The sequence below is a fragment of the Zonotrichia leucophrys genome, chromosome 4 (genome assembly GCF_028769735.1).
Source record: "Zonotrichia leucophrys gambelii isolate GWCS_2022_RI chromosome 4, RI_Zleu_2.0, whole genome shotgun sequence".
Taxonomy (NCBI): Eukaryota; Metazoa; Chordata; class Aves; order Passeriformes; family Passerellidae; genus Zonotrichia; species Zonotrichia leucophrys.
The window spans coordinates 7,443,209-7,470,117 of record NC_088173.1 but is presented as its reverse complement, the minus strand read 5'-3'; the positions used below and the strand labels follow the sequence as shown (position 1 = coordinate 7,470,117).

Genomic DNA, 26,909 nt, shown 5'->3' with positions numbered 1-26,909 from the left:
CAAGTAAAAGCAAGGGTTTCTTTCACCACTTCCTGTGGGTAGGCAGGTGTCCAGCCATTCCCAGGAAAGCTGGTCTACATCATGCAAAGCAGTTTCTTGGGAAGACAAATGCCATAGCTCCAAATGTCTTCCCTTCCTCCTTCTTCCCCCCACTTTGTATACAGAGGTGATGTCATTGGTGTGGATAATCCCTTTGGTCATTTGAGTCACCTGTCCCTGCTGTGTCTTCTCCTAATTTCCCTTGCATCCCCAGTCTCCTTGCCAGTGTGGCAGTACAAGAAGCAGAAAAGGTCCTGGCTCTGTGCAAGCACTGCCCAGCAATAACAAAGCCATCTCTATATTATCAGCACTGTGATCAGCACAGTTTCAAAACACAGCTCCATATTAGCCACTGTGAAGAAAGTTAACTCTACCCCAGCCAAAATAAGCACACCTATCCAGCATATCAGGGTAAGAGAGTCTGGAATCACAAGATAAGCAGGCTGACCTTGCCAACACCACTGCTTTGCCACGCAGGGGAAGGGCAGAACACCATCTCAGCTGAAATGTAAATGGTTGTTCATTTTGTGTTCCATCTCCTGCGCTTGTTTTGTAGCAGAGGGGATGTGTCCTAGTGAAAACAACATGGGGAAAAGGTGACACATGGAACTTGGATATTTTCTGTTCCCCACTCACTGCCTTGGTTTTTTCCTGCACAGAAGGCAGTTCTGACCTGTAACTTTAGACATATTATTTAGATATAGATAAATGTTGCTTTTTCACACCTACTGAGCCCTGTCGGGTGGGACTAGTCAGTTGCTCAGTAGGTGTGAAAAGGCAACATTTATCGACTGACCTTATAATACTACCTCAAAATAATTACTTTGAAGGTAAATACATCCATTGGTCGACATGTGGGATGGGCCAGTAGTTCATCATCTGAGTCAGCTTCTCAGCTTTGTCTTCAGCAAAAGTTCTCATGTTTGTTGAAGCATTTCTTACTGTGTAGCTTCCACAGAGTCTAGCATGTGGAGATCAAGCAGTTCTTTAGTAGGTGGACAACAAGCAGTTGTTTAGGGAAAAAAGATCTTGGAATGTTTGGAAAGAGAAATAACTCAGGAAGTATTAGTCATTCCCTGTGCATAAAGACAGTCATAATTTGTATGTATTTCAGTATCTTAGTTAGACCATGTCAAAACAGCTGAAATAAATTGAGCTTGTTTTTGTATAATCTATCACATGCTTATCTGAGATTGTATAACATTTGAGAAGACAAGTTCAAATTGTGAAGAAAGTTAATTAAGCTGACTCCTTTGTGGTAGTTGGAAAGAAGGATACCCTCAGGCACTGTTGACCTATTTTCTTTTTATATTTTTCTTTCCTATAGATTTGATTTGTTTTTCTCATACTTGCAGTTTTGTGTACAAAAGCAATTGTCCTACTTGACAGTGAGCTTTAGGATTCCTTAACAGAGTTAGGTTCAACCTCTGATTTAATAGTGCTTTTATTTTTCCACCCCTCTAAACCTTCAGCTTCCTGGAGAAGTAGGAAAATCTTTTGCACAAGCATCACCCATTTATTTTTCTGTTTCATTGCCAAATCTCATCTTTGCCTGTTTCTTTAGAAAGTGGGTGTTACTGTTTCTCTTCCCTTCTCATCAGTGGGGGATTTTTGGAAAAAGCCGAGGCAGCACTCAGCTTTGCTGAGTGTCCGGCCAGTGGGGTGATGGTGGCGGGGTAGCCTTGGCCTGTGTGGAAGTGAAGCAAATACACTCTGCTCTTGAGGTGCTTCTGCTCCTCCAAACCAATGCCAGGCCAGTTTGGAGTTAGCTCTTCCACATCCCTCTTTAAGCTTATTTTGGAAACACTTGCCAGAATAAAGCAGATTGTTTCCTTTCAAAGGTACACAACCATGTGAAAGGGACCAGTACACCTCATGCCTCTTCCCAGTCCAGAACCTGTCCTTCCCTTCCTGTTCTTACTTTATCTTTTACCTTTTCTCTGCCAGGTGAGGGTCAGTTATATTTGTACAGGTAAACCAAGCCAATATTCTTCACCAGACCTTTATGCTGCACAAGTGAATTAAGCAACTCTCTTTATGCTCTGCCTCATTGTGCCAGCTACAGTCAAACCTTGCAGCATCCTGAAGTCCTGGTGATAGCACCACAGAGGGCAAAACCTGCTGGATGACAGTGGAAAATTGTTTGCTATTTTCACTTTGCTTTATACATGGTATTTAGAATAAAAATAAACCTGAGTTACAAAGTCTGGACCTAGGAAAATCTGCTGTCTCCCTTTTAAGGGTTAATATCAAACACTGAAGTTTCAAAGTCTTTTTTTTTGTGCCTTGCTCTCCCATGTCCCAGACTAATTTTCAGCTTTATTGTCTTGCAGCAGAGAATGTTACAAGTGATAGAGAGTTTTGGTCTGAGTACACTGAAGGCAAAATAGTCAATGCAAATTTGTAAATATTGCAAAGCTTTTTGTGGGAAAAATAAAACAACTAGAAGTACTCAGCTCTAGAGGAATGAATAAAAATATAAGAAGTTGATGAGGATAGTGAAAAATGATCAGTCCATCTTTTGTATGGCATCTCATAGTGCTGCTAAATCTAACTTAATACTAAATAATTTCAAGTAAAAAATGCCCATGTCAACATATTTCCTTCATCACGGATGGTAATAATGTAATTCTTGTTTCATAAATTTCCTGAATAATTTAGTTGCGAAGAAGGTGCCCTCTAAAGCTGTGAAAGGATAACTTAGTAACTGGAGTGTGTGGCTTGCAGGCAATCCCAGTAAGGAGCAGCAGCTGAGTTTATAAATGACTTGGAGACCTGGACATGCCTGTTCTACTAAATCATCGTTGTAAGGGGAAAAGAAACCCTTTTGGTGCTCCCTGAGCTGTTCTGTGTACTCTCTGGGGTGCATTTCCCTTTTGCAGTGGTTGATGCTCCAGTTTGGTGTGATAAACACCTCAATGCCAGCTGACTCTAAGAGGGACCATGACTTGTCATCGTTTTCTTTACTTGCCCCAACTACCTAAGCTAGAATGCCAAAAGGAAACAAACGATGTGTTTTGTAAAATGCAGTGAGCCTGTTTCCAAGAAATTTTGGGAAACTGGTTCTGATTGTGATAAAATGCTCCTTCTGTGTGTGTACATGAGTACCTTCCAGCTGAATAAAGGATATTTTGCAGTATCACATGGTCTCAGAATCTCCAGTCAGAGTTGTCACAGAGTTGCCCCTTAGCCTGTTTACTTTTAAACATAAATTTCATACAGGCAAATATAAATTTTATTTTTGCAGGGTTTGATTGTGTATATAAAATTAGCCATTTGTTGTTTGGCTGATTTTCAAAGAGAAACGAAGCTTTTGCAAACCTTTGGCTATAATTTTGAAATCTCTTAGAAATTAGTGCCCCCAAATTACATTTTTCACAGTTAAAAAAACCCCCAAACTTGCATGAGATGGAAGTGGTGGAAGTGGTTTCTGAGAGTCTGCTGTTAAAAAAAAAAAAAAAAAAGGAGGGACAAAAGTAAATCAAGTAAATCTAAATATTTCCTAATGTTTTTACTTCTCCTTTTTCTGGATATGATACATTTTGTATATTATTACAGTATTTCCCCCGAATTTGATTTTTAAAATTATGACAGATTTTTGCTAAAGTATATTTCTTTTGTATTTGCATTTCTGTGAAATTTACAGAAATGTATTTCTGTGAAATTTTGAACAGGGATTAGTAACAGTTGTATTTTATTTTTTTGAGTTTGAATTTGCAACCTTAGATGTGGGACAAAAAGGCAATACAAGAGTGTATTTTGCAACCCTTGCTGACACTGAGTTGTAATTATTCAAATAAGCCTGTGCTGGATACTTATGTAAATGTTCACATGTAACTCAGTTCATGGTAAAGCAACAGAAGCTCCAGCAGAAAAAAAAAGGGTACGGAGTTCTCCTTTCCTTGTTCCTTCTGCACTGTTTCTGCTCTCTACCCAGAGGAGCTCTGGGCTGCATTTTCACTTGCCCCACTGCAGACATTTGCACAATCTGAGCTTGGTCAGTAAACTGATCTGAACTGATTAAAATGGAGGAAAAATATTCTGAAATGTACAGATTTGAGGAGGGATTACAAGGTACCAATTGGCTTTTTAAAACTGACATTTTGATTGGTACTTTCAAAAATGGAAGTAGTGAATATTCTATAATTTTTTTTTCAGTCTCCTGCCCTAGGAGGTACGTTTTCAATGTTAAGTATCCAGATCTGGAGTTGACATGGGTTTGGATTGATATGTCCCAAATCTGAAAAAGAGCAGTTGTGCATGATGTATGAACTCCGAGTCAGAAAGCTGAGGATGTTTATTCCTTAGAGGGATTGTCTGCCTTGATCGCCATCAGCTTAACATTAAGACTTTGCTCTGAAGGACACAAATTCCTAGGGTCATTTTACCATCAGGAGGTGTTGAAACTCAGAAAACTGTTCCATCTTGCTTTCATTTTTCTTTTCAGCTACCAATATTTCCTCCTATGTTCCTTTTGTATCATTGTGATAAGTAGGTTTTTCAGAATGTGTTTTTGTCTTGTGAGCCCCTCCATGACTATGTGTGGTGCAAAGATTTGTGCCTTAAAAAGTGACAATTACTTGTTGCATTTGGCTGAGAGGAACTCTGGTCAGACTGGATGCACTTTCTCTTTTCTGCTCGCTAGAATTTGTGCTGGGATTTTCATACCTTTTTTTCAACTTTTTGAATGTTGAAGGTGTTACAGTCCAGCTGGCTTACAGTGACTAATTGTTTCAATAAACAGACACAATCTGGGAGCTGGGAGTGGGAACCAGAAGATGTGTGGGGTGGGTAGTGTTGCAACACCTGAGCTTACCACATCACTTGGTGGCTCAGTTTTCCCCAGTGAAAACTGGCAGAGGTGGCATGCATAAGAAGCTCTGTGTACAAGTGAAGATGTACCTTGTGCATTTGGACCAATATTGACTTAGAAGGCTCATCTGAACAGCGGTTTTCATTTGTTTTGAGGAGGTGTATGGTGACTTCATGGCTGTACAGATTGATAATTGTACAATGGGAAGATGGGAAACCTGAGCTGATGCAGATATTTTGAAACTTAAAGTCGAGGATGTTTTTCTGACCTCAGAAAAGCTGAGAATCTGTAACTCTTTCTGATTTCTGCCGTAATTCTGAGTCTTCAGCATCTCTGCAAATTAGATTGTCTTTGTTATTGTGTAACTATGGTTGGCAGGGAACAGGGCAATTCCTTGGCACCAGTCACATCGTGAAAAGTTTACATTGGGTGTCAGCCTGAAACTCCCACAGGTGTTTATAACAAGATAACAATGTGTCATGCAAACAGCTTCGTGTTCTGAGGGTTGGTCTGGGAACAAAGGAGTGGCTGGGGGGAAGTGGGGCAGGGAAAATGTGCAGGAAGTGTCTAAAACTCTAATGAAGAAAAGTAGTGATATATGGGTTTGTTAAGGGTAGATGTGGCTGTTACTCGGGCTTCTTAATGAAGTATTGCTATTCTGAAAAAGAACTTTCAGAATAATAGGTGAGGGTTCACTTATCCTGAGCCAAACAGAAATGTTTCTAGAGCCATTGACTTGGAAATAACCCCAAATAAGGCAGGTTTCTGTGAGCAAATGCAGATTCAAAGGCTGATCTAGTGACCTGGGAAACTGGTTCTAATCTGCTGAAATCTTCATAGCAGAGATAATTCAGTGTAGCAACCAAGAGCAGACATTTACTGATGTTTTTATTTTTTACCCCCAATTTTGTCAAAAGGATTTTTTTGATTCTTATGTCATGTTAATGTAACTTAGAGAGAAATTAAATATATTAGCATTATCAGTATTGAGATTTGAAATCATAGTTAACTTTGAATCCTTCTTGTGCTCTGTAATGCAGCACTCTAGGGATCTAGAGATATGATGGATAATAATTATGTTTTTCTTAAGTACAAAAAGAGAATTTTTACTATTGAGAACAGTAGAATTGTTTTGAGTGGGAGATTGTGTGATGGGAACTCTTAAAGTTTTGTATGCATTAAGCTGGTCTGAAAGTTAATACTGAATTTTAATTTTTTTGGACAATGTTTATATGTTCAGTTTATGGTAGTATTCTTCCTTCTGCAATTACCTTTAAGATTGCGAATTTATTTTTAGAAGGGCAATAAAACAGAATTGGTCAGCTTTAGTAGTTAAATAACATATCCAAGTCAATTACTTATTAAAGTTCTGCCTTTTTCCCAGAATGCAATATGACAGATTACCAACAAAATATATCTGTATGTATTTCAGAAGAAGAGAGATAACAAAATGTAGATTATTCATAATAATCACCATTTGCAGTCCAATCATCATCTTTTACTTATGCATCCTAGCCTTGTCTTATTTTGTAGTTCCATTTAAACCTGTTGCAGAATGATCCGTTTGTCGGGGATGAGCCATTTGTCGGGTGCAGGGAAAACTCAGACACTCAATATGAGTGTTCAGCAAGCTCCGTTTATTGAAGAGAGCATCAGACACTTATACAGCAAGTAATAAGCTCATGAATATTCTTTAATTTACACCGTCTATTGGCTGCACTACAACATCAGCTCTTCCCTATTCCTTAGGAGTTACATCCTTCTTTTCTCATGTCTCTTTCACTATTTGTTATCATACTACAACTAAGCCTAAAGACACACTATCTTACAAGTGCAAGACTTAGAATTAACCACAGCCTTGTACTTTTCCAATCTCTAATCAACTAAAATCCTAACATAAACCACTGATTTTTTTTTTTGACATATGAAGAGGTATTCCTAGGAAAGAAAAGGATATTTTAAAGCTGTTAACAGTTAACAACTACTTCCAGCTGTTAAGATAGCAGCAGTATGGGCTATGAGAGCTCAGCTGATCAAACCAGGGAGTGAAAAGTAGTATTGACGCTGGACTGGAATGCAAAGAGTGTCACTTCATGTATTGTGACAGCCATCAATTGCTCACAAAGTGAGACACACTACAGTGAGTTTGTTTACATTTGTTTTTATTAAAAATTATATAGTGTAAGGCAGTGTTGTGAAGAGGTTTGTGGTTTTTCAGGATTCTCTGCCACAATTCTGTGAAACGTACTGTTTTGTCCATGCTGAAGTTATGTTGCCTGTAGAGACAAACGTGCATGCCATTTCCCCAGTGAATTCTGAAATACTCTAAGTAGCAAATAGGTGCATAAAGCAAGCCCTGTAAAGAATGAATTATTTTTTTGTTTCACTCTAGGGCTTTAGTTTGGGTTATCCCCCTACCCCCTCCAAACAGCTGAGAGATTGTTCAGTCACTGGTGCTTCAGCAGATGCTGCTGTTCCTTCTTCAAGCCATGGCTTCAGCTCCAGCCGTGCTGCTCTAGCCTGAATTGCTCTCCAGGTCTGTGCCTGCAGCTTCTCCTGGCTTTGGAGCACAGCTTCAGGCAGGGAGGGCAAGTGGTGCCATGGGCAGGGCTGGCAGAAAGGGAGCAAAGCAAAAGGGAGTGGGGAGGTAGATTTCTGGGACAGCTTCTGCACAGCCTCTCCCACAGGTTTCATTCCTGCCTCCTTGCACTCCATTTAATGTGTCTGTGCAGGCAGATGAAATGTGTCATATGCTGCATGATGAAATCCTCCTTGGATCCCTTCCCTAACCTGCTTCCCAGCCTGGCAGGAGGAACACCTGCACAAGGCAGGGTGGCATGGCAGGACAGTGGTGGGTTGATGAGGGAGGAGATCAGCTGTGTTTAAGCTGGCATCATTGTGAAGAACAGAGAAATTGCCTACGGCGGAACCCAGGAGCCGGATTGGCAAACAAGCAGCTGTGGGTGCATTGGTTTTCATGGACTGCTAAGTTTGTCCTACAGGTATCAGTCATGGTGTAGAGCTTAAAGCAGCTGTACTGAGTGACCACACATTACTGAGTGACCAAAACTGTGAATCCAATTGCTTGATTTTGATAGTCAGCATGAAGTCTTTCTCAACAGAAGCTGGAAGGCATATGCTTAGCAGTTTCTGAAAAACAAGCTTAAGTTCTTTTTTCTCAAGCTGATTTCTTCTAAACAACCATTAGTGTCTAAAAATTTTCATTAATAAAATTGGGGTAAATTTTCAAAATTACTTCTACTGATCCATCTTAAGTAGAAAGGGTTGTAGTAAATGGGATTAATCAGGCTGATGACTGGTCATTAGTGGAATTCTCCAGGGCTTCATTTTAGGCCCAGCATTCTTCAACATGCTCATAAAACACTTGGATGCAGGATTGAAAGAATACTAAATGAGCTTTCCCAAAATACTAAATTGGGAGTAGCTGTTGACTGCCTCAAGGGCAGAAAGAGGCCCTGCAGATTACAGAGATGGGCAATCACCAACCATTTGAAGTTTGACAAGGGCACATCGGGGATTCTGCACTTGGCATGGGACAGCCCTGGTTGTCTGTATAGACTGGGGAATGAGAGGCTGGAAAGCAGCACTGTGGAAAGAGGCCTTGGAGCTGTGGTTGATGGCAAGGTGAACATGAGCCAGCAGTGCCCTGGCAGCCAGGAGGGCCATGGGTGTGTCCTGGGTGTGTCAGGCACAGCACGGCCAGCCAGGCAAGGGAGGGGATTGTCCTGCTGTGCTCTGCTCTGGAGCGGCCTCACCTTGAATATTGTGGGCAGTTTTGGGTACCACAATGTGAGAAAGACATTAAGCTATTCAGGAGCATCCAAAGGAGGGCAGCAAGGATGGTGAAGGGGGAGGGGAATCCATATGAAGAATGTCTGAGGGCACTTGGTCTGTACAGTCTGGAGGAGGCTGAGGAGAGACTTCACTGCAGTTGTAACTTTTTTGGGAGGGGAGGAGAAGGGGCAGACACTGATCTCTTCTCCCTTGTGACCAGTGACAGGACCCAAGAGAATGGCCACAAGTTGTGTCAGGAGAGGTTTAGGCTGGATATCAGAAAAATATTCTTCACTTAGAAGATGGTTTGGCACTGGGACAGGCTCCCTAGAGAAATGATCACAGCACCAAGCCTGACAGTTGAAGGAGCATTTGGACCATGCTCTCAGATAAATGGTGGGATGCTTGGGGCTGTCCTGTTCTGGGCCAGGAGTTTGACTTCCATGATCCTTGTAGGTCTCTTCCATGCAGGATAATCTATGATTCTATGATCTTCAATTTTGTGTATAGAACTCTTTTGCAAATGACATTTATACATGCACAATTATCATTTGAAATTAAATTAGCAATTACAACTTCTATACAGGTTAGAAACTTCTGTACAGGTTGGAGGTGAAGAGCAGTTGTGCACTGCTGCTTGCCTGGAGCACATTTCAGACTTCTCACACATATTCTCTGTGACACAGGCTGCAATGTACCTGATTTCATCCCAGTCACGTACAGCTTTGGGCTTCCTGGGAATGTGCCAGTGCAGCCCTCAGCTGAGCAAAGCCTGAACTTTTTAGTCTAATAATTAACTTTTGTAAACTTCCATGTGAGCTCCAGCTTTCTGTATATTCAGGCAGTTTCGTTTATAAGTAGAAGCTCTTTGTTACAGAAGTCTCCAATTCTGTGATCCTCCTAAGATCTGGTAATGTTTTATTCCTCATCTTCACAGGAACTGATGTTCAATGGCTAGAAGAGAGCTGACAAGTGGCTGAAATGAATACGACTACTATCCTACAAGAGATTTTGATTAAAAGATCGCAGCAGAAGAAGAGGACTTCTCCCTTGAACTACAAAGAGAGGCTTTTTGTGCTTACAAAGTCTATGCTAACATACTATGAAGGTCGAGCGGAGGTAGGAGACACAGATTGCCTTTGTTCCTTTTTGCTTTTGTACCACACTGGCTTTTTTTCCTACTGTATGTCATACTATCAAGAGCTGATCAGGGAAATGGTCTTTAGTGGCTGTGAACGTGAGCTGGCACTTCTCTTATTTATAATGCAAGGTGGCAGAGGTGTAGGTAACTTACCTGGCAGCCAGTGTGAATTGGTTCTCAATAGGAGAAGTAGTGTATAGCCAGCATTTAGAGGTGGTCATAAATGACATAAAACAGCATTTAGAGGTGGTCATCAAAGCTGATTTCTTTCTCTCTCCAGAGAGATGAAAGATCACTGCTAGGATGAATTGGGAGAAAGGTAGAAAAAGTTGCAATTGCAGTTTCTTGTAGCCATGGGTACTGTGAAGGTCATTACATTAACATCTGGCAATTAACTGCATTTGAACAGGAGAAAGATCATTTGATAGGAGCAGTGCATTGCAGACCAAGTTCAGCAGAGACAAGATCCATTAGAGTGGATCATGCAACCTGGTGATTGAAATGAAGCTGGAAGCAGTTTATCTTTGACCATACAAGCAACTCATCCAGATTACCACTTTCTGTGTAAATTCAGTTACTCAGAAAGTCATTAGTGTAAACCATGCAAATCCTCAGATCAGCATTTTTCCAAATAATCTTCAGACTCAGTTTCTTCAAGGTCACCTGCCCCCAGAGTATAGGTCACCTGCCCTGTCATATCCTCAGTGCTCAGGGTGAGATTTTTTCCCCAGGTCATCTGCCCTGTCATATCCTCAGTGCTCGGGGTGAGATTTTCCACTTAAGTGAGGCTACTTTCCATGTTTGTCACAATGCTGAAGAGGATTAAAATGACTGCAGTAGCTTGTGAAACATGTATACCTTGGGAAGCCATTTAACACATAAAGCTTAATGGAGGGAACCCTGCAACCTCTTGTCTTGGCTGTCTTACCTGTACTAAAAGAAGAGGGTAGAGGAGAGCTAAGGCTTGCTAAGCATGTTTCTCTGCCAGATGTTATGGTTGCACCAGAACTGAGCTCACTTACCATGCTGCAAGATGCTCACAGCACTTTGTTCTCTGGAAGTAGCTTGGACACAGTCAGGGATTAAGAGCAAGACCACAGACTGAGGCTGGAGGGGGCCTCTGGAGGCTGTCTGATCCAAGCCCCCTATTCAAGTAGGGCCACACAGAGCTGGTTGCCAAGAGCCAGCTGGCTGTCAAACATCTCTGTCCAGCTGGCTGTTGAGCATCTCCACTGATGGAGTCCTCACAGCCTTGCTTGGCAACCTGTGCTAGGGCACGGTCACCCTCACAGTAAAAAAAGACCAACGTTGTTTCCTGGTGTTCAGATGGAGCCTCTTGTCTTTCAGTTTGTGCCCACTGCCTCTGGCCCTGTCACTGGACACTGCTGGCAGTAGCCCAGCTCTGTCCTCTTTGCACACTCCTAGAGAATAAAGAGGTGGGGGCTAGGAAGTCCTCTGAAATATGTCTTGCCTGCTTATCCCATGCCTTACATTCAGATCAAATAGAAATGTGACAAACAGGTTTTGCAGGTCTAGTTGTCACCCTTTAAGAAGTTACCATTTCCAGCTTCCCCTCTTCCAGTCTTCCCCTTCCAGTTTTCCCTTTGCCTTGCAGGTTAATGTCCTCTGGCTAAAATGCTTTTCCAGGAGACTGACTTGTAGATCTCTCTGAGAGGGGGTTTAAACTATCAGTTTCATTTGCAGTGAGATTGAACAGGGCAGCCCATAGTGCCATCAGCTGAGGATGCAGTAACTTCTTAAAAAATTTCTGCCTCAGATACAGCCAGTTGGGCTGAAAAGATGCGTTATGCCTATGCTATGCCATCAGTTTGCTGCTGAAAAAGGCCATTTTATCCCTGTCCTAGACCTCCTAGACTCCCCTACTCGCTTGAATTCATACTGGTCCTTCTTGGAATCCATATTACTCTGAAAAAATTTGCTAACCATGGAATCAGAGAATGTCCTGGGTCAGGAGGGACCTTGAAGTTCATCCAGTTCAAGCCCCTCTGACCCTGGGCAGAGATACTTTCCACTAGCCCAGATTTCTCAGAGCTCCATCCAACCTGGCCTAGAGCATTTCTAGGGATGGGGCACCCACCACCTCTGTGGGCAGCCTGTTCCAGTGCCTCACCACCCTTACAGTAAAGAATGGTTTCCAGAAATCTGATCTCAGCCTACTCTCAGTTGGAAGCCGTTCCCCGCTGTCCTGTCACTGCCTGCCCTTGGAAACAGTTTCTGTCTTAGTTGCCATCTCCTTTCGGGTGCTGGAAGGCTGCAATTAGGTCAGCAGGGAGACATTGGATCTGGTTTTATTTTTGCTGGATTAGTGTTCTGCTGGGTTAGCACGCTGCATGACTGGGTGCAGGACCTAACAAGTGCCAGAGGCTGTGCCAGGTGGTGGAGGAGAACAGGATGCTCCAACTGTTGACATCAGCAGGTTGTTAGACTGGCTCAGCCATGATGCATTACTTTCCAACCTCAAACCATTTTCATTTTCACTGTTCCTCTCATTTTACATTCTTTTAAACATTAATCAGCGTTTTATTTTATTAACAATGTTGTCTGAAAATAGTGAGCTCTGATCTTAAAGGGGTGTACTGAATACTTTTATCTCTTTAAAAAACCACAACTGTAAGACTAAGATTTCTGTGGCACAGTTATTCCTTAATGTCTCTGGAGAACTTTAATGGCAAAGATGTTTGTGGGTTTAATTATTTGTTTGATTATCGTTTGGGTTTTTTTAAAGCCAATTGTGGTGGCTATAAATATGTAAACTGCATATTCTGGCTAATTTATATGAAGAGAAAAATGTTATTAGCCATCAAGATAATTCTGCCCCCTCTGAATAACTGGGGTTTGTTGCTGAAATAAATGTGACTCCTGTGTATGCTGGTTGAATTTAAAGACTTGACAGATGAAAGGATAGGTACAGACTGATTTAATTTTGGGCTTGGCAGTATTCAAAGTCCAGATTGGTAAAACAAGCATGGAAATCCCAAGCCAAGAGGATCTCACACCCTCATTTTAATCCCACTACTGCAGTGGTAGCAGTCTGCCAAGGGTGGTTGAGTTCTGCTCCTCTAGGCAAGTGTGCAATTCCCAGTTTGATTGTTGGCCAATCTGAAATATTTTCTTGTTTTCTTCCATTTTAACTTAATGGAAGCTCAATAGAGAGAGTTCAAGAAAAACCCAGGGTTTGTGGGCACGTGAATAATCATACCACTTCTTTTTTAAAACAAGACTGAAGTAAATCTTGTTAACCAGATTAGTCAATACTCAGAGTGTGGGCAGGTTGGGATTATTAATAAAGTGACAGAATTAGACATTTTGTATGTCTGGTGACAGAAGTGGAACATTTATGACAACAAAAAGCAGTCAACCACAGCAAATAGTATTCATGTAAATGCTGCTGAGAGATTTAATTGTTCTGTGCAGCCAGAAGTGGAGCATCTCTGGCTCTTTGAACAGAAACTGCACGTTATAGACATCACACTTCTCTGTTTTTTCCTGTCCTGTGTACTGAAAAAGTCCCATTTACCTTACTTGGAGCAATAAATGATTATCTCCTAAACATAACTACTAACAACAGGCTAAAATCTTGTTTTAGCTTGCTCAGTACTGGTTTAAATCTTTCTATACATGCTTTCAAGCAGATCAGGCCACCTGCCATGGCACAATGGCTGTGCATGCCTGCAGTGAAGCTGGAACTGCACTGCTGCCATGAGAAGGAGAAATACAGTTTATTTTTATAAAGTGATATATCACTTAAAGATACCGCTCTGCTGTAAGTCATGGAGCAGGTGCATCAACTATTGATGGAGCACAGCTACAGAATCAGTGAAGAGGCTGCATTTCAAGACTGGTTTCAAAACACAGAAGCCTGAGGAAGGAGAATCCTGGTTTGGGTCACCTGTGCAAAGCTCTACAATTATGATTAATACCATGGGAAACTTATTTTGCATAGAAAGCCAATAGGACCTTGGCTTTTACTGATTACCTTCTGGGCATGATGCTATTGGATAAAAAATGTAGAAGAAGTATCACCTTTAGGTTTTTTAAAAAGATGGACATTAAGAAGCTTGAAAATAAAAATACATCAGGAACCAATGTGCCTTAAGTGTCATGGAGATAGCTTTTTAATGTCAGAAAAGAGAAATATTCTGTTTAAGCTGGGATGTGTTCTGGTTTTGTCTTTTTTTCTTGGTCATAAATTCTGAGAATTAGTAAGTGAAGCTGTTGGGGAAATGGCATCATTGCACTATTGTGCAATATTGGACCAACAATGATAATAAGCAAATGAAAAGGCTGAGCTGATGTTGTTTCTTGAAGCTCCTAATGGCTTATCAGCTGTCATTGTTGGAAAGAGTATTTTCTGTATTTTTTCCTAATGTTGCAAAAGTGGCTATTGAAATCTGAATGTGATGTGGTCCATTTACAATGAAGACAAAAACTCACTGTAGTAAAATATAACTGCATAGGTCTCCAAGGACAGAGTACTGGTCATGAATGTATAAAAATATGGAAGAAGTAAAATATCTTCCTATTCTGAGCATGGAGATGTACTATAAAGTACATCTTGCTGGTTATGCTGCAGTCAGAAAGACTTAAGATATCTACAGTATTCTCAAACATGTATGGTAGACTTAACCAAGCCAGCTTTAAACTCATTTATGTAGACAGTAGTAACTAGTTTGAAGTGGGAGGTGGTATGCATTTTTTCACAAACTGGCCCTTGTTCTTGAGGGCTGCTGCACTATTCTTGCTGGTGTCAGCTGTAGTAAAGGATTGTAGTACAGCTTTGCTGGATAATCTGGTTGTATAGCAAAGGCAGTGTTTGTTTGTTTCAAATGAGAAAACACAAGCATGAAATATTTTATTAGAAAATCTCTTTTCAATTTTGTGTGGTTTGAAAACTGAGGATAATATTTCAGGTGTGCTTCTGGTAATTTTCCTGAACTATTTTCTTTCAAGAAATCAAAACATACTAGTCAATTTTAAATTTATAAGCAAATTCAAGCAATTTTGAAATTATTTGACTTGCTTGAAGATCAAATATTTCATGCAGCGATTAAAAAAAATCTCATTCAGAATGGCTTTCTTTATTTTTGACCAGCAAAAATTTAGCTGAAGTTTTAGTATGACTTTTTCCAAATTGCTAATTTCATCTTGAATGTAGGAGGGTAGATTTGAATTCCAAGGAGGCATTTGTGGAAATAATACAACATATGCATGGCCCTAGGCAAGTTTAGCCATTTTCTGTCAAAAGTGAGCTCATATGTTGAATATTCAACTTAAAATTCCCTGGAGTTTATTTTCAAAGGATCGGTGCATTCTCACTTTCATCGGTGTCTGTTTGGAAAATCAAACCTTAAGTGTTTATCTAGGAGCCCACTGAAATTGTAAACACTTCAGTAAATATCAGAAAGGAGGACTCATTTTACCAGCATGCCTGGTGTCACACAGTTCATGTGTCCCCCACACTCCTTTGCAGGCTGGCTGCAAAGAACAGCATCCTTTATTCCTCTTGAGTTTGCCAAGACCACACAAAAATTGCATCCAAGCTAGTGCATCCATCAGGCTTGGCCACCAGCTACTTGTGGTTTATTGGCTTTCTCCTTGTGTGCCAGTGAGTCTGGCTGCTGTGAATCCTTTCTCAGCACACAGTGAGAAGGTTTCTCTCCCTGGGCAGCTGGATGGCCTCAGCTGGGGCAGGCTTGCTGCTGCATTGCAGAACAGCCATGATAGCAAGTAACACCTACTGCACACAAGTTTTAGTTAGCTAGTACTGGCAAGGCATCTTGCTTGAACTTAAAAGTGCCAGCAGACTAGAGGTTTTTGCTCTAGATGGCATTTTAGGCAAGGGAAATTCGTCACGATGAAGGAAAGAGAGTAAGTGTAGGTGTTAAAGTACTTCTTGCAGTGAAATAGTTGAAAAGAGCTGGTCTGTGCAAGTGAGATGTCCTACCAGTTTGTTGGTTTGAAAACTTTCACATTGATGTTTCTCATGAGTGTGGTGCTTCCAAAAGGCGACACAGATCTGGTCATAATTTTATCAATCCTTGTCAATGTGTAAACTGTTAGTATCCTCATATATATTGAGCCTGTGCAATGTTCCCTTTCACCATGATATTTCTCTGTCACTCAGCTTGTTTATCAGTGATACTCTCTAGTTTGAAAGTGTGCTGGTGTGTGTGGTTTGGTGACTGTCCTCCCACACAGGGCACAGCATGCTTGAATTAACCTTTCCATCCAGTGCAGCTTGCACTGACCATGAATGTGAAGCTGACTGTGAGCTTATGAGCGTTAAATTTCTTTATGCTTTGGCATCTTTATTTTTTGCTCACGTTTGCTGTATGGATGACAGTTCACAGCAATAAATAGTGTACATTGGGTTTTGCATCTTCTAAAGGCATAGGCTAAATCCTGGTTCCTGTGGTTACCCTGCATGTGTTTGGGTGGCCAGGAGTCTGCAGTGCTGGAAGGGAGGAAGAGAATGGGGCAGAGTTTGGGCTGCAGTGCCCACTGGCTCTGGAACTGCTGCACAGAAGATGTTGGAGTAGGCACATCACTTACCTGTTTATTAGTGTGCAGAAACCATTTGCTTCTACAGAGAAGGCAAATGATAGTTCCCTGAGGGAAAACGTTTAAGAGTCTGAACTTGAGAGGTGCAGAACACTCCTGTCTTCAGTGGCAGTAGTGGTATTTGCCATTGGGATCAGACTCGTATGAAAAGTTTATTGTGTAAACAGGACTGTTACAAATGATAAAAACCAACCAGAATATAAACAAAAAAAGCAGAATACAAACCTGAACGTTTTGGGGAGTTGCTCATTTTGAAAGTCTCTTCCTAAGGAAAAAAGGTCCTTCTGTGAGGGTTATGTTTGGTTCTTGTAATTTGAATACAGAGGAGACAGAAGCTACTGAAATTACAGTGGTGATATTTTAAGGAAGGAAAAATGAAGCTCTGGGGCCCACCCCGAAGCTGTAGGTTTCAGGGTAAACTTGTGTAGCTTCATTGCAACACTAATATTGTGCAAATACTTCATTTGGAGCACAGCAACATTATAGAGTTCCAAAAAGCTGTGCTTCTTTCTGTCCTTTTTTAATAGAAGATTAATTCATTCTACTGTTGTTTATTCCCATAGTACTTATCCTTTATAATTTTTTAAATAATTACCCTGATTTATGGGATTTCCTTAGTCATTGCATAGGTGATTTAATTATTTTATATAAATGAAAGCACAATTCAGTATTACAATGCTTCTGAAATCAGTAGGTTTACAGAGAATTTTTTAGTTCCAAGTCACAGGTCATAATGATAGAGCTTTCTTCAAACTTTCTTCACTTGTGAGTGAAAAGTATTCAAGTTGGAGACATGATGTAAAGCTATTCACGTGAATGGGAGCAGCTTAACAGATGCATGGGAATGCTCACTTCTAAGGGGCAATTCATAAAGAAACCTAAGTTGTAAAAAAAAAATTGTTATGTTGTAGTCATGATTCCCTGTTTTCTATAACAGCTACTGAAAGAAAAGTCAGCTATAAAATGAGGATCTGCAGTAACTATCCTTCTACAAGAATTTTGATTTTTATGAGATGGAACAAATGAAACGTAGATGAAGTTGAGGAGCAGAGGTTGTTGAGATATAGAAAAGGCAGGAATGAGAACATTTACCTTATGACTGGACAGGAATGGATGAGTCTTAAAGGTCTTAAGAAGGAAGAACTGGAAAATAGATAGAGAAGGCTAGAGAAGTCCTAGTTTTTTAAAAAGCGTGCAGAAGAGAAGCTGAGAAACTTTAATCTGTGAAGATAATTTAGAGAAAAATGCAAGAAAAACCAGGCTTGTTGAAGGTACCTAGAAGATGCAGAAATTGCACATCAGCTAACGAAGAAACACAACAAAATAAATAAACAAAACAAAATAATCTCAGATTTATCTATGTCCTGTCTGCTATGAGGTGACAAGTCTTGTGGATAGTAGAGAGCAGCAGAAATCCTGTGTTTTCATCCCAGTAAGGGTTTTTTGACACTGCTGAATGAGGCATTTTCATATGTCAGCATTAAAAATTACCTATATAAACTTGTGTAAATCTGATTGCAGATCACATGGGAAGCTGCTACTGTGTTGAACAGGCATTGGTGGCTTGTTTCCAGATTAAGAGCCTGTCTTGAATGGGATGTCCTATTCTGCATTTTAGTATTTTCACTGCTGATACTGTTGTTGGAATAGAAGCTTGTGGAGTTGTCAGGTGAAATAAAACTTGGAGCTGCAAATATTTTGACAAATAAGTCTAGAAATCCATGTGGTATATTTCGATTAGGTATTAGGTGGGTTTGATTGTTGCTCTTTTAAAAAATTTATTTTGTATTTTGTTAATTTTATTTTATTTTAATTTATTTTGCAATACAGTGTGGACAAGTAAAAAGGCAGGAATGCTGAAATGTTCAGATACAGCACAGCAATAAGTAGCCAGAGAATTTATTTTTGTGCTTTTCAGTCTCTCCAGTGCTGGTCATTGACATCTGCTGAGCAGCCAGGCCTTGGTAATGGATTCTCAGTTTCTTAATCTATGAGACAGGGTTTGAAACTTTCTTCTTCTTAATTATGTCTGTATTTTTTCCCCTTTAAATTCCTTCTTGCAGACAGATATTGGATCAGGTCAGACTAGATCAGAATAGTAATCACCTTTCACTTTTGCTATCAATTCTAGCCACTTTCAAAAGGTAAATGAAAATACTTGATACTTGCTTTTCCTAATAATTTAAAAATATAATTGAAAGGAGAAGAGCATTCTTCAATGTATTTAACACACTGGAAAATATAGGAATAGAAAATGTGGCCACCTAGCACCTAGCTACAGGAATTATATTCACATAATCCGTAATTGCTTGCCTCAAGAGGGAACTGCAGAAGTATCCAGTCAGTGCTTCTTATTAATAAATGGCAATATTATGAAAAGGAAAAAAACCCAAAAACCTGAAAGCCCAGCCTCCCTCCCTGCAAAGAACCCAAAAATGAAAATACCCATACATTTGGCTCTGGAGCATATTCTATCAGAGCAGCTGTCTGTAGGCAGTGTTGGCTTAGCCAGGCTTTTTGTGGTTTTGCAAAGTTGAAGAGACACTCCATAAAAGGAGATAAAAGTGGTGCTGTGATGTGTTGCACTTGTGAGAACCCAAGCTCCATGGTCACATGCTGATGACCTCAGGATTTCCTATTTGGGGGTAGGCATGGAAGAAAGAAATAGTAAGTACATCAAGGAAAGAGAGAGCATGGGGGAGACAAAAATCTAGATATTTCTTGCAAGCTGGGCTGACTTATGCATGTTTTCATTGAGGCTTTTTTTTCCAAATTAACATCCTTTGTATTGTTTAACAAACACCCCCACATACACACACACTTCTGCAGGGGTAAACAGTGCAATATGTTCATCAGCAAAGAGGAAATGCGCTGAAGAAACATTTTCATCTGATAGTGAGAATATGGGCTTCTGTAGCTGTAAAGCATCTGTATTTAGCAGAGGAGGAATTCCAGATGTACAGAGGATCAGCTGTTTGTACACTTATCTAACACTTGGGTATTTCTTGTGTTACTGTACTCTAAGATTATTTTTTAAAGAATTGTGTAATCCTGTATTTGTTCCGTATCTGACAACATAGGTCTAGTGTTATCACTTCTTCATATTACTGTTTAATATGCTAAAATAAAGAGGAATAGCTTATTCTTTTGAGATTGTATGGAAACAAGACTTGGTCATACCCATTGTGAGCAAGGAGCAGGACTTCTAAAACTATAAATCAATATTTTGAAACATAGGTAAATACGAAATGTGTACAGCATTTTGAAAAGCTTTGTATAATAGTTTCTGTATAGTCACTTCCCTTTTGTTATTTTCAGAAAGAAGATACATTAAAAAAGAAAACCCACACCAAAACTCCGACCTTTAGTGTCACTTTGAAGCACATATTTTAGGTTTTCCTTATTGGGATTTAGTATTTTTATTCCTTTATTACTGTTCTAACCATATTTGCTTCTATAGGCCTCCCTCTAGAGGCATACATTTATCTTTAGTAAAGGAGCAGACCAGGTTTGATAGATCCCTGTGTTTCACTGACCTGTGATTCTTCCAAATCCTCTCTGAATACTTGTATCCCATTCAGAGAGCATGCATGAATGTTCTGGTAAAATACTGCTACTTCTACAATAAATCTATCTTTTTTCTACTCTATTAGCCATCTTCCACCTAAAAAAAAAGAATCTCTCAAAATGTCCCTCTGCTTCCTACTCTTCAACATTGCATGATTAGCCATTGCACTAATTTTGTCTCTTTGTAGCTTTTCTTGTTGGAAAGAGTGGTTATGGTTGGATTTCTCAGGGCTGGCTCATTCCCACATCTCTACTTCCCAACTGCTTCAGGGCTTGAACTCTGCTTTGATTCTGCATTTCTGCATTTCATGTTTGCTGTACAGCTGGGTGTAGAGCCCATAGAACCCATTTGCCTGGAGAATAAATGCAACACAGTTATGGTATGCAAGATGTCCTATTATTATAAAAGGAAATCATTTAGGTAGGGAGGAGAGAGAATTGCAGTGGTCTTTTTAGCATTTTTCTTGAGTCATTCTTTCCTGCTTCTGTGCACCATAGTTTATATAATGAGTAATGGTCAGCTAAAACAGAGCTGCACACTTGGCATTAATAACTGTTGCTTCTGATGTGATCTGGAAACGTCTTGAGCAGTAGGTTTGTTTTTAATTTCACATATGCAAGGGGGGTTTTAAATCTATAAAATATAAATATTTTCTAAATATAAATGCAAGAACAGAAGAATCTTTCCTGACATTAGGTTTAATAAGGTGGATTGCCTTGTAAGGTGGGTCAGCTTTGTGTTAGCTTAATTCAGCATCTTGTGATGAAGCAAACTGAGCCACTCTTAATCAAGAAAGCATACAAAGGTAGGAATTAGGAAATACAATTACTAGAACGATGTGCTGTACACTAGGGGATTTCCTTTATGTTTTTCCCCCAAATGTTAGATGGTTATCTAGTTGGGTTCCAGTCCTTTGTCCTCCTGTCAGTGTCCTCTGAGTGAGCTCCCTGAATGCAAGAATTGACATGAAAATCTCTGAGCCCAGAAGGAGGGTGATTCAAGATAAAATAATAGTGTGTTCCTCTAAGGGATTTCTGTGATTCTGGACAAAAACCCCCTCCAATGTGTATTGCCTGTCTGTCCTGCACCCTCAGTTAACCAGTGGGTGGGATCCAAGCAGTATGGGCACCCCTCTGGACACAGAAAGCAGGGTAGATAACTTACAGGAGTGGTGTTTCTTCTTTGCCTGTTGTTGTGCAAGAAGGAATCTGGAGAGGCGTCTTCAGCACAGTTATGTGGGTGTTGAGTTCTGAGGTTCATGAAAAAGCTGATCTTGTTTGGACCCTCCTGTTCTGCCCGGGCTAACCTGGCATCCCTGAAACTGCCAGGCAGCCACACAGTGACAAGGAGAGGGAGAGCCAGTACTGCCGCTCTGCCAAGTGGTGTGGATTTCAGTAACAACTTTTGGCTTTTGCATAACTTTAGGGAGTCAATGTTCAGGTAAGGGGATACCATAGAATATACTGAGTTTGGAGGTGACCAACATAAACAAAAAAGTTAAAATGATTTTTTGGTAAAAAATCCAAGGTTGCATACTTAGGACAAAATTATTTTTCAGTGTTACTTGATAAATCTTTGTAGTGCAACTCACAGTAATGTTTATGTTTTACTTTTTTCTTTATGCTTGGTTTAAGTGCCTAATTCCCCCATACATTCCCCTTACAAAACCTACCTTTCTTGTGTGCGTTGGTTTTTCTGGTAACAAATAGCAGTTGCAGCTTTATCTGAATTTATCCCTTGTCATTCTTCCTGATGCTGACTATGATGTACATGAATTTTTTATTCATGTTTTCTCTGCACTAATCTATGTAAGACTCAGAGTGCTAAATGCATTTTAAGTGCTGATGAAGCTTCATGGGTAATTAACTGTAGTGTTTCTAGGGTGATGGAATCATAACTGCTGTGTTTGAAGTTGTTCTTTGCTTCTGTCGGCAAGGCTGTGTTTTCCATTGCTTGTGATTGTACCAGACTTCTGCTATTTGGGCTAAAATTTCCATCCCCAAGAGAGGAGCTGAGTAAGGATTAGCATATCTCAAAGAATTCAGTAATTGCTAATTATTTCCACATTGTGTGAACAGTGTCAGTCTTTCATAAGATGTACTCTGGACTGGATGTTCTGGATGTGCTCGGCAAATCAATTTTTTTGATGTGTATTAATTCAGTACCAGCCATGAGCTGCTACTGCTATTTTTTTGTTCTGGATTCCAGTAGAAACTTCCTCTCCTATTAGAGATTTGGTTGTCCCAAAAGTGAGAGGTGGCACTGTACAGTCTTTCTGTGGATTTCAGTGTGGACTAAAGCCCAGTACACCTTCCTCTCATTATCAGCTCTTCTTCCAAGGGCTGCCTCTCCAGAGTGTTGAGCTACAGTGTCATTACATGCACTGTGTAGCACCTGCTGAGCACCTTTGCCTTTTTTAAAATGCTCATAATTATCAGTGAAGGTGACTAAATCTCAGATTTAGTCTGTGCTTTTGACTTTGCTTCTCTGGGCTTCTGCTAGCCTTGTTCAAAGAAGTTCCTTCAACACAGACCCCACTTTGGTCCAGGGTTACGCCTGCATCTTCTGCCTTCTGTCTCATCAGGGACTTGTGTTGCCAGTGTAGCATCCAAATTTCTCTGGAACCTTAGTGGAACACAGCAGAAGCCTCCAAATGGGGGAAGCACTTCAGCAACAGAGCAAGGAAGCAGATGAGATTATACCAGTTTTATTCATAAACTCACCAAGGGGGAAGCACTTATTTTTTCTCAAGTTATTTTTTGTAGAGAAGATTATATTAAGCTTGCAATCACATCTGATTGGAAACTTTCTATATAAAGAATTGGTACTTTTCACTAAGCAAATTTACTGTACTCAGTGCATTTTCACAAGTGCAGATCTTTATGCTTTCAGTTTTCAGACAACTTCTCCAGTTAAAGTCACATAAAGTGAAATCACTATTATAAGTGGGAAAGAAATCAAGGTGTCTCTGCTGAAAAAAAAGATAATTAGATAAATTGGTTATCTTTTAACAAATGTTTTCTTTCTTTCTTTTCTCTTATAGAAAAAGTACAGAAAAGGTTCTGTGGATGTTTCAAGGATTAAATGTGTAGAAGTTGTAAAAAATGATGGTATTATTCCATGTCAAAATAAATATCCTTTTCAGGTATGTTTTTAAAATATAAATTAAAGTGCTCTTTTCAACAGCACCAAGTCATTTGGACATAACCAATTTAATCTAAAGTTACTGTCAATTCCAAATAATGAGCCCATTCTCTGTCTCTTTTGGGCTGGTAGGAGATAATTCAGGATCAGTGGTTAAAACACATCCCCTGCAAGGGGGATCTGCTGCCCTTGCAGTCCCTTGCCTTGGGAGGTGGGCCACAGACACTTGGTTGTTTTCTTTTTCTCACCCTCTCAGCTTGAATTTTGACTGGAAACTGCCTTGCCCTGATCTTCTGCTGGAACAGGAGAGCTGACAGCCCAATTTACCAGTCTTCATTCCTTCACATTAAATTAAATCTAATTGCCATGAAATTATATAGGAATAAGAAAATCAAAATAAAACTTGTTGGGGTTTTTTTTTTTCCTGTTTCACTGTGAATTGAATGGAAGTGAAAACAGAAAACAAAGTGCTTAGAGGGGAAAAAGAAAAATGTGGGGGTTGGATGCTTACTATTCCCTCCTTACTATAGAGGGAATGGTTGGAGTGAGGAGGAATTCCACTGCTGGAGAGGGGCAGCAGTGACTCTGTTCCATTTTTGCCACAGCAATACTCTTTTTTCTGCCAATACAAGCAGTGGAAATATGCAAAAGAGTCACTCCAGGGCAATACTGAATCAGATGGGAGAATGTCTGATTGCAAAGTAGCTTTCATTCATTAAACAGAAGGGTTTTTAGAAAAAGCACAGTGAAGAATGAACAAAGCAAAGCGTGAAGCAAGCATTTTAAGGAATACTGACAAGATAAAATACCATTACAAAATTCTTCCTAATTCTCCTGAAAACATCGTATCAGAATAATTGCACCTTAATAACCTTTCCCAGTTTCTGTATTTCTTGCCTGAATACACTAATTTTGCCAAATGCAACAGTTATTTGTCTTACTCTGTTTCTTTAGAAAGAAATGAATGTATTTTGATTATTTCTTTTCTCCCCTCCAGGTTGTATATGATGCTAATACACTTTATATTTTTGCACCAAGTGCACAAAGCCGGGATCAGTGGGTGAGGAACCTGAAAGAAGGTAATGGGAACTGCTTGTACTTAAACCCTAACATAGGCAGATAGCTTTGCCTGAGCTGTCTGCATGGGTTGGACTTAACTTGGTGCTGTGTTTTGGATTTGTGGCCAAAACACAACACTACCAGTGTTGTGGTTGCTGTTGAGCAGTGCTTGCACAGCATGGAGAATTTGCCTTTTTCTTCCTCATTTGCCCACACACACTGGGGGTGGACAAGAGGCTGGGAGGTGACACAGCCAGGACAGCAGGCTTGGTCTGACCAAAGGGATATTCCAAATAAAGTTGAGCTCAGCAATAAAAGCTGGAGTAGAGGAAGTCAGGGATAAGGGTTTTTCCTTCCCTATTGGCGGCTGCACAGGGGCTGGCTGGGCACTGGTCTGCTTGTGGGAGATGGTGAGGGATTTACTTTACATTACTTCTTTTTTTCTCTCTTTTGGTTATTAAACAGTTTTTATCTCAAGCCAAAAGTTTTTATCTCTTGTTCTTTCTATTCCTTCCTGCATCCCATTGGGTTGTGAGAGTGGGTGAGTGCATGCATGGGTGCTGAGCTGCTGGCTACATCAGCCCACAACAAATTGCAAAAATGAAATGGTAGAGTTTTTGCTGCTCATATCTACCAATTTTAATTTTTATTGGACCAGCTCATTGCTTGCATACGCAGGGTGTGGTAACAGGTACTGAGAGCCTCAAATGCTCAGACTGATCTAGTTTGATTTTGTGAAGTGCAGCTGCAATCAGAATTTGACTCTGCTTTTGCACAATGAGTTAAAAAGTTTATCCAAGCTAGCTGATGGCATCACTGGAAAGTTTTATTTGAATGTAGCTAGACAACACTGTGGGCCTTAAGCTGATGTAAAATGATAGGAGATATCTCTGCTGAGATGTGATTAGATAGTTGCTTTCACAGTAAGTAAAGGTGTTTTTTTTAATTTGCCTCTTAATGCCCTCTCTCACCATCAGGTGTTCACATTAATTACAGGTGGTCTGTAAAGTAATAAGAAATTATTTCTGGGCTGGGGTCAGGGGGCAAGGAGCAACCTCTGAAACTCAGCAAGCCCATAGCATGGGGTAAGGAGCCTTCCAGGCCAAAATGATGAATTGTGCCACGGAACAGAGATAAATATCAGCTCCCTTTTCCTCCAGAACACTGTTTGTAGATGAATTTGAGTCCCTTGCAACAGCAACAAAGCCTACACAGCTACCTGACTGATCCCAGTGGTGCAGGGTCTCCTTTCACTGATGCACCAAACCCCTGCTAGGATGGTTGGGGACGGGGGGGGGAGTATGGCATACCCTTCTGGAATTAAGTTACTACCTTAAACATATCCTCTGTGATTGTTTTATCACCTCCATGTAAACTTGCAAGAAGAGATGCCATGCTAAAGTAAGGGCAAGCAAAGATTATGCCTCATGTTAAAGATATTGTAATATGTATTAAAAACTACCCTCTTGCAGACTTCTTTTATTGTATCTTTCAATGTATGCTCTTCTTCTTCTTGTAGAAATAAAGAACAACAGCAATATAATGGTAAAATATCATCCTAAATTCTGGACAGAGGGAATTTATCAGTGCTGTAGGCAGACAGAAAAATTAGCACCTGGCTGTGAAAAATATAGTCTTTTTGAAAACAGTAAGTACATACGTTTTCTTATGAAGTTCTTCTGGTTCATTTTTCTGTATTTTTATATGATCCTATTGTCACACCTGAATGCCCTGGCTATTAGGCAAATTTGTAGAGCAGAGTCAATCATTGGTACTATGCCTAAAGTAAGACAAAAATAATTACCAAGCATTCTGTAAGAAATAGAAAAGCCAGCAAAATATCCTTGCAAAAAAGAAAAAAAGCTTAGCTAGATTTGAAATAAATTATTGAAGTTGCTGAATTTCATCTGGTTTTTTTCTCCCATTTGAAACTTATTTGACCTAGGGTTTACCTTAGACTGAGGATAAAACCTTATGGTAAAAAGATTCAGCTGCAAATCTTGCCAGCTCTTCAGTTATTTATTGAAACCTCTGCATAGCCATATGAAAGAATTATAACTGCATTGCATTCAGTATTCCTACATCAAGCTAAAAATTATACAACAAGATTTAATATATTTACAGACACTGGATATCCTCAGATGTTTGTAAATGCCCCTGTGCTGAGCCTGGATGAGCTGTGACTTTTTCCAGGCTCCAGACTGCAGGTTCTGCTGATTCAGCAGTGGATGCTGCACTGTGCACTGCTGTGGCACTGCAATATTGTCCAACAAAGGAGCTAGTAATTATTCAGTGCTTGATTTAAGGAAAATTCTCTTGTAGGGAAAGAAATTGAGCCATTGTCCCAGTTAAATCTGTGGCACCCAATGATTTCTTATGTTTGCACAGGCAGTCAGGGGGACCTGGGCATTTAGTAGCATTAGAAGACTTGCAGTACAAACAGGGGCTCATGGCTGATTTGATTCAGCAAAGTGAAAAGCATGACTATAGCTCAACATTTTAAATGCATGAAAAAAGCATTGCAGGGGGGAAAAAAAATTGGATCTGAGACATGTAATAAGAAAATACCTGCAACTGTTATGCATTATTTAGCAAGGCAGGGGTCAAGGGCTTATGTATTTTAAAAGGGCAGATGTTAATACTAACAGACCTTTAGATCATCATGCTGACAAGAACACAGCTTCATTTTCTTATGCCTTTTACATCTCTATCCCTTTTTTATTTCTCACAAATTTTTGCATCTGAGGACCGGTTCCGAGCTCTCTGTG

General features: G+C 40.1%; 1 protein-coding gene across 7 annotated transcripts in view; it reads left to right on the top strand.

Annotated features, from left to right (window-relative positions):
* The window catches only part of TEC (tec protein tyrosine kinase), a 51,774-nt gene that overhangs the window by 14,067 nt on the left and 10,798 nt on the right, over positions 1-26,909 (top strand). For 6 of the 7 annotated variants that reach the window (XM_064712192.1, XM_064712189.1, XM_064712191.1 and 3 more), the window contains exons 2-5: positions 9,585-9,766; positions 22,982-23,083; positions 24,080-24,161; positions 25,661-25,789. In XM_064712192.1, the coding sequence (XP_064568262.1) occupies positions 9,629-9,766; positions 22,982-23,083; positions 24,080-24,161; positions 25,661-25,789 (451 nt within the window). In that variant the 5' untranslated portion in view covers positions 9,585-9,628. Of the gene's footprint in view, positions 1-7,330; positions 7,389-9,584; positions 9,767-22,981; positions 23,084-24,079; positions 24,162-25,660; positions 25,790-26,909 lie in introns of those variants that run through there. The other variant, XM_064712196.1, reaches the window with a different exon arrangement.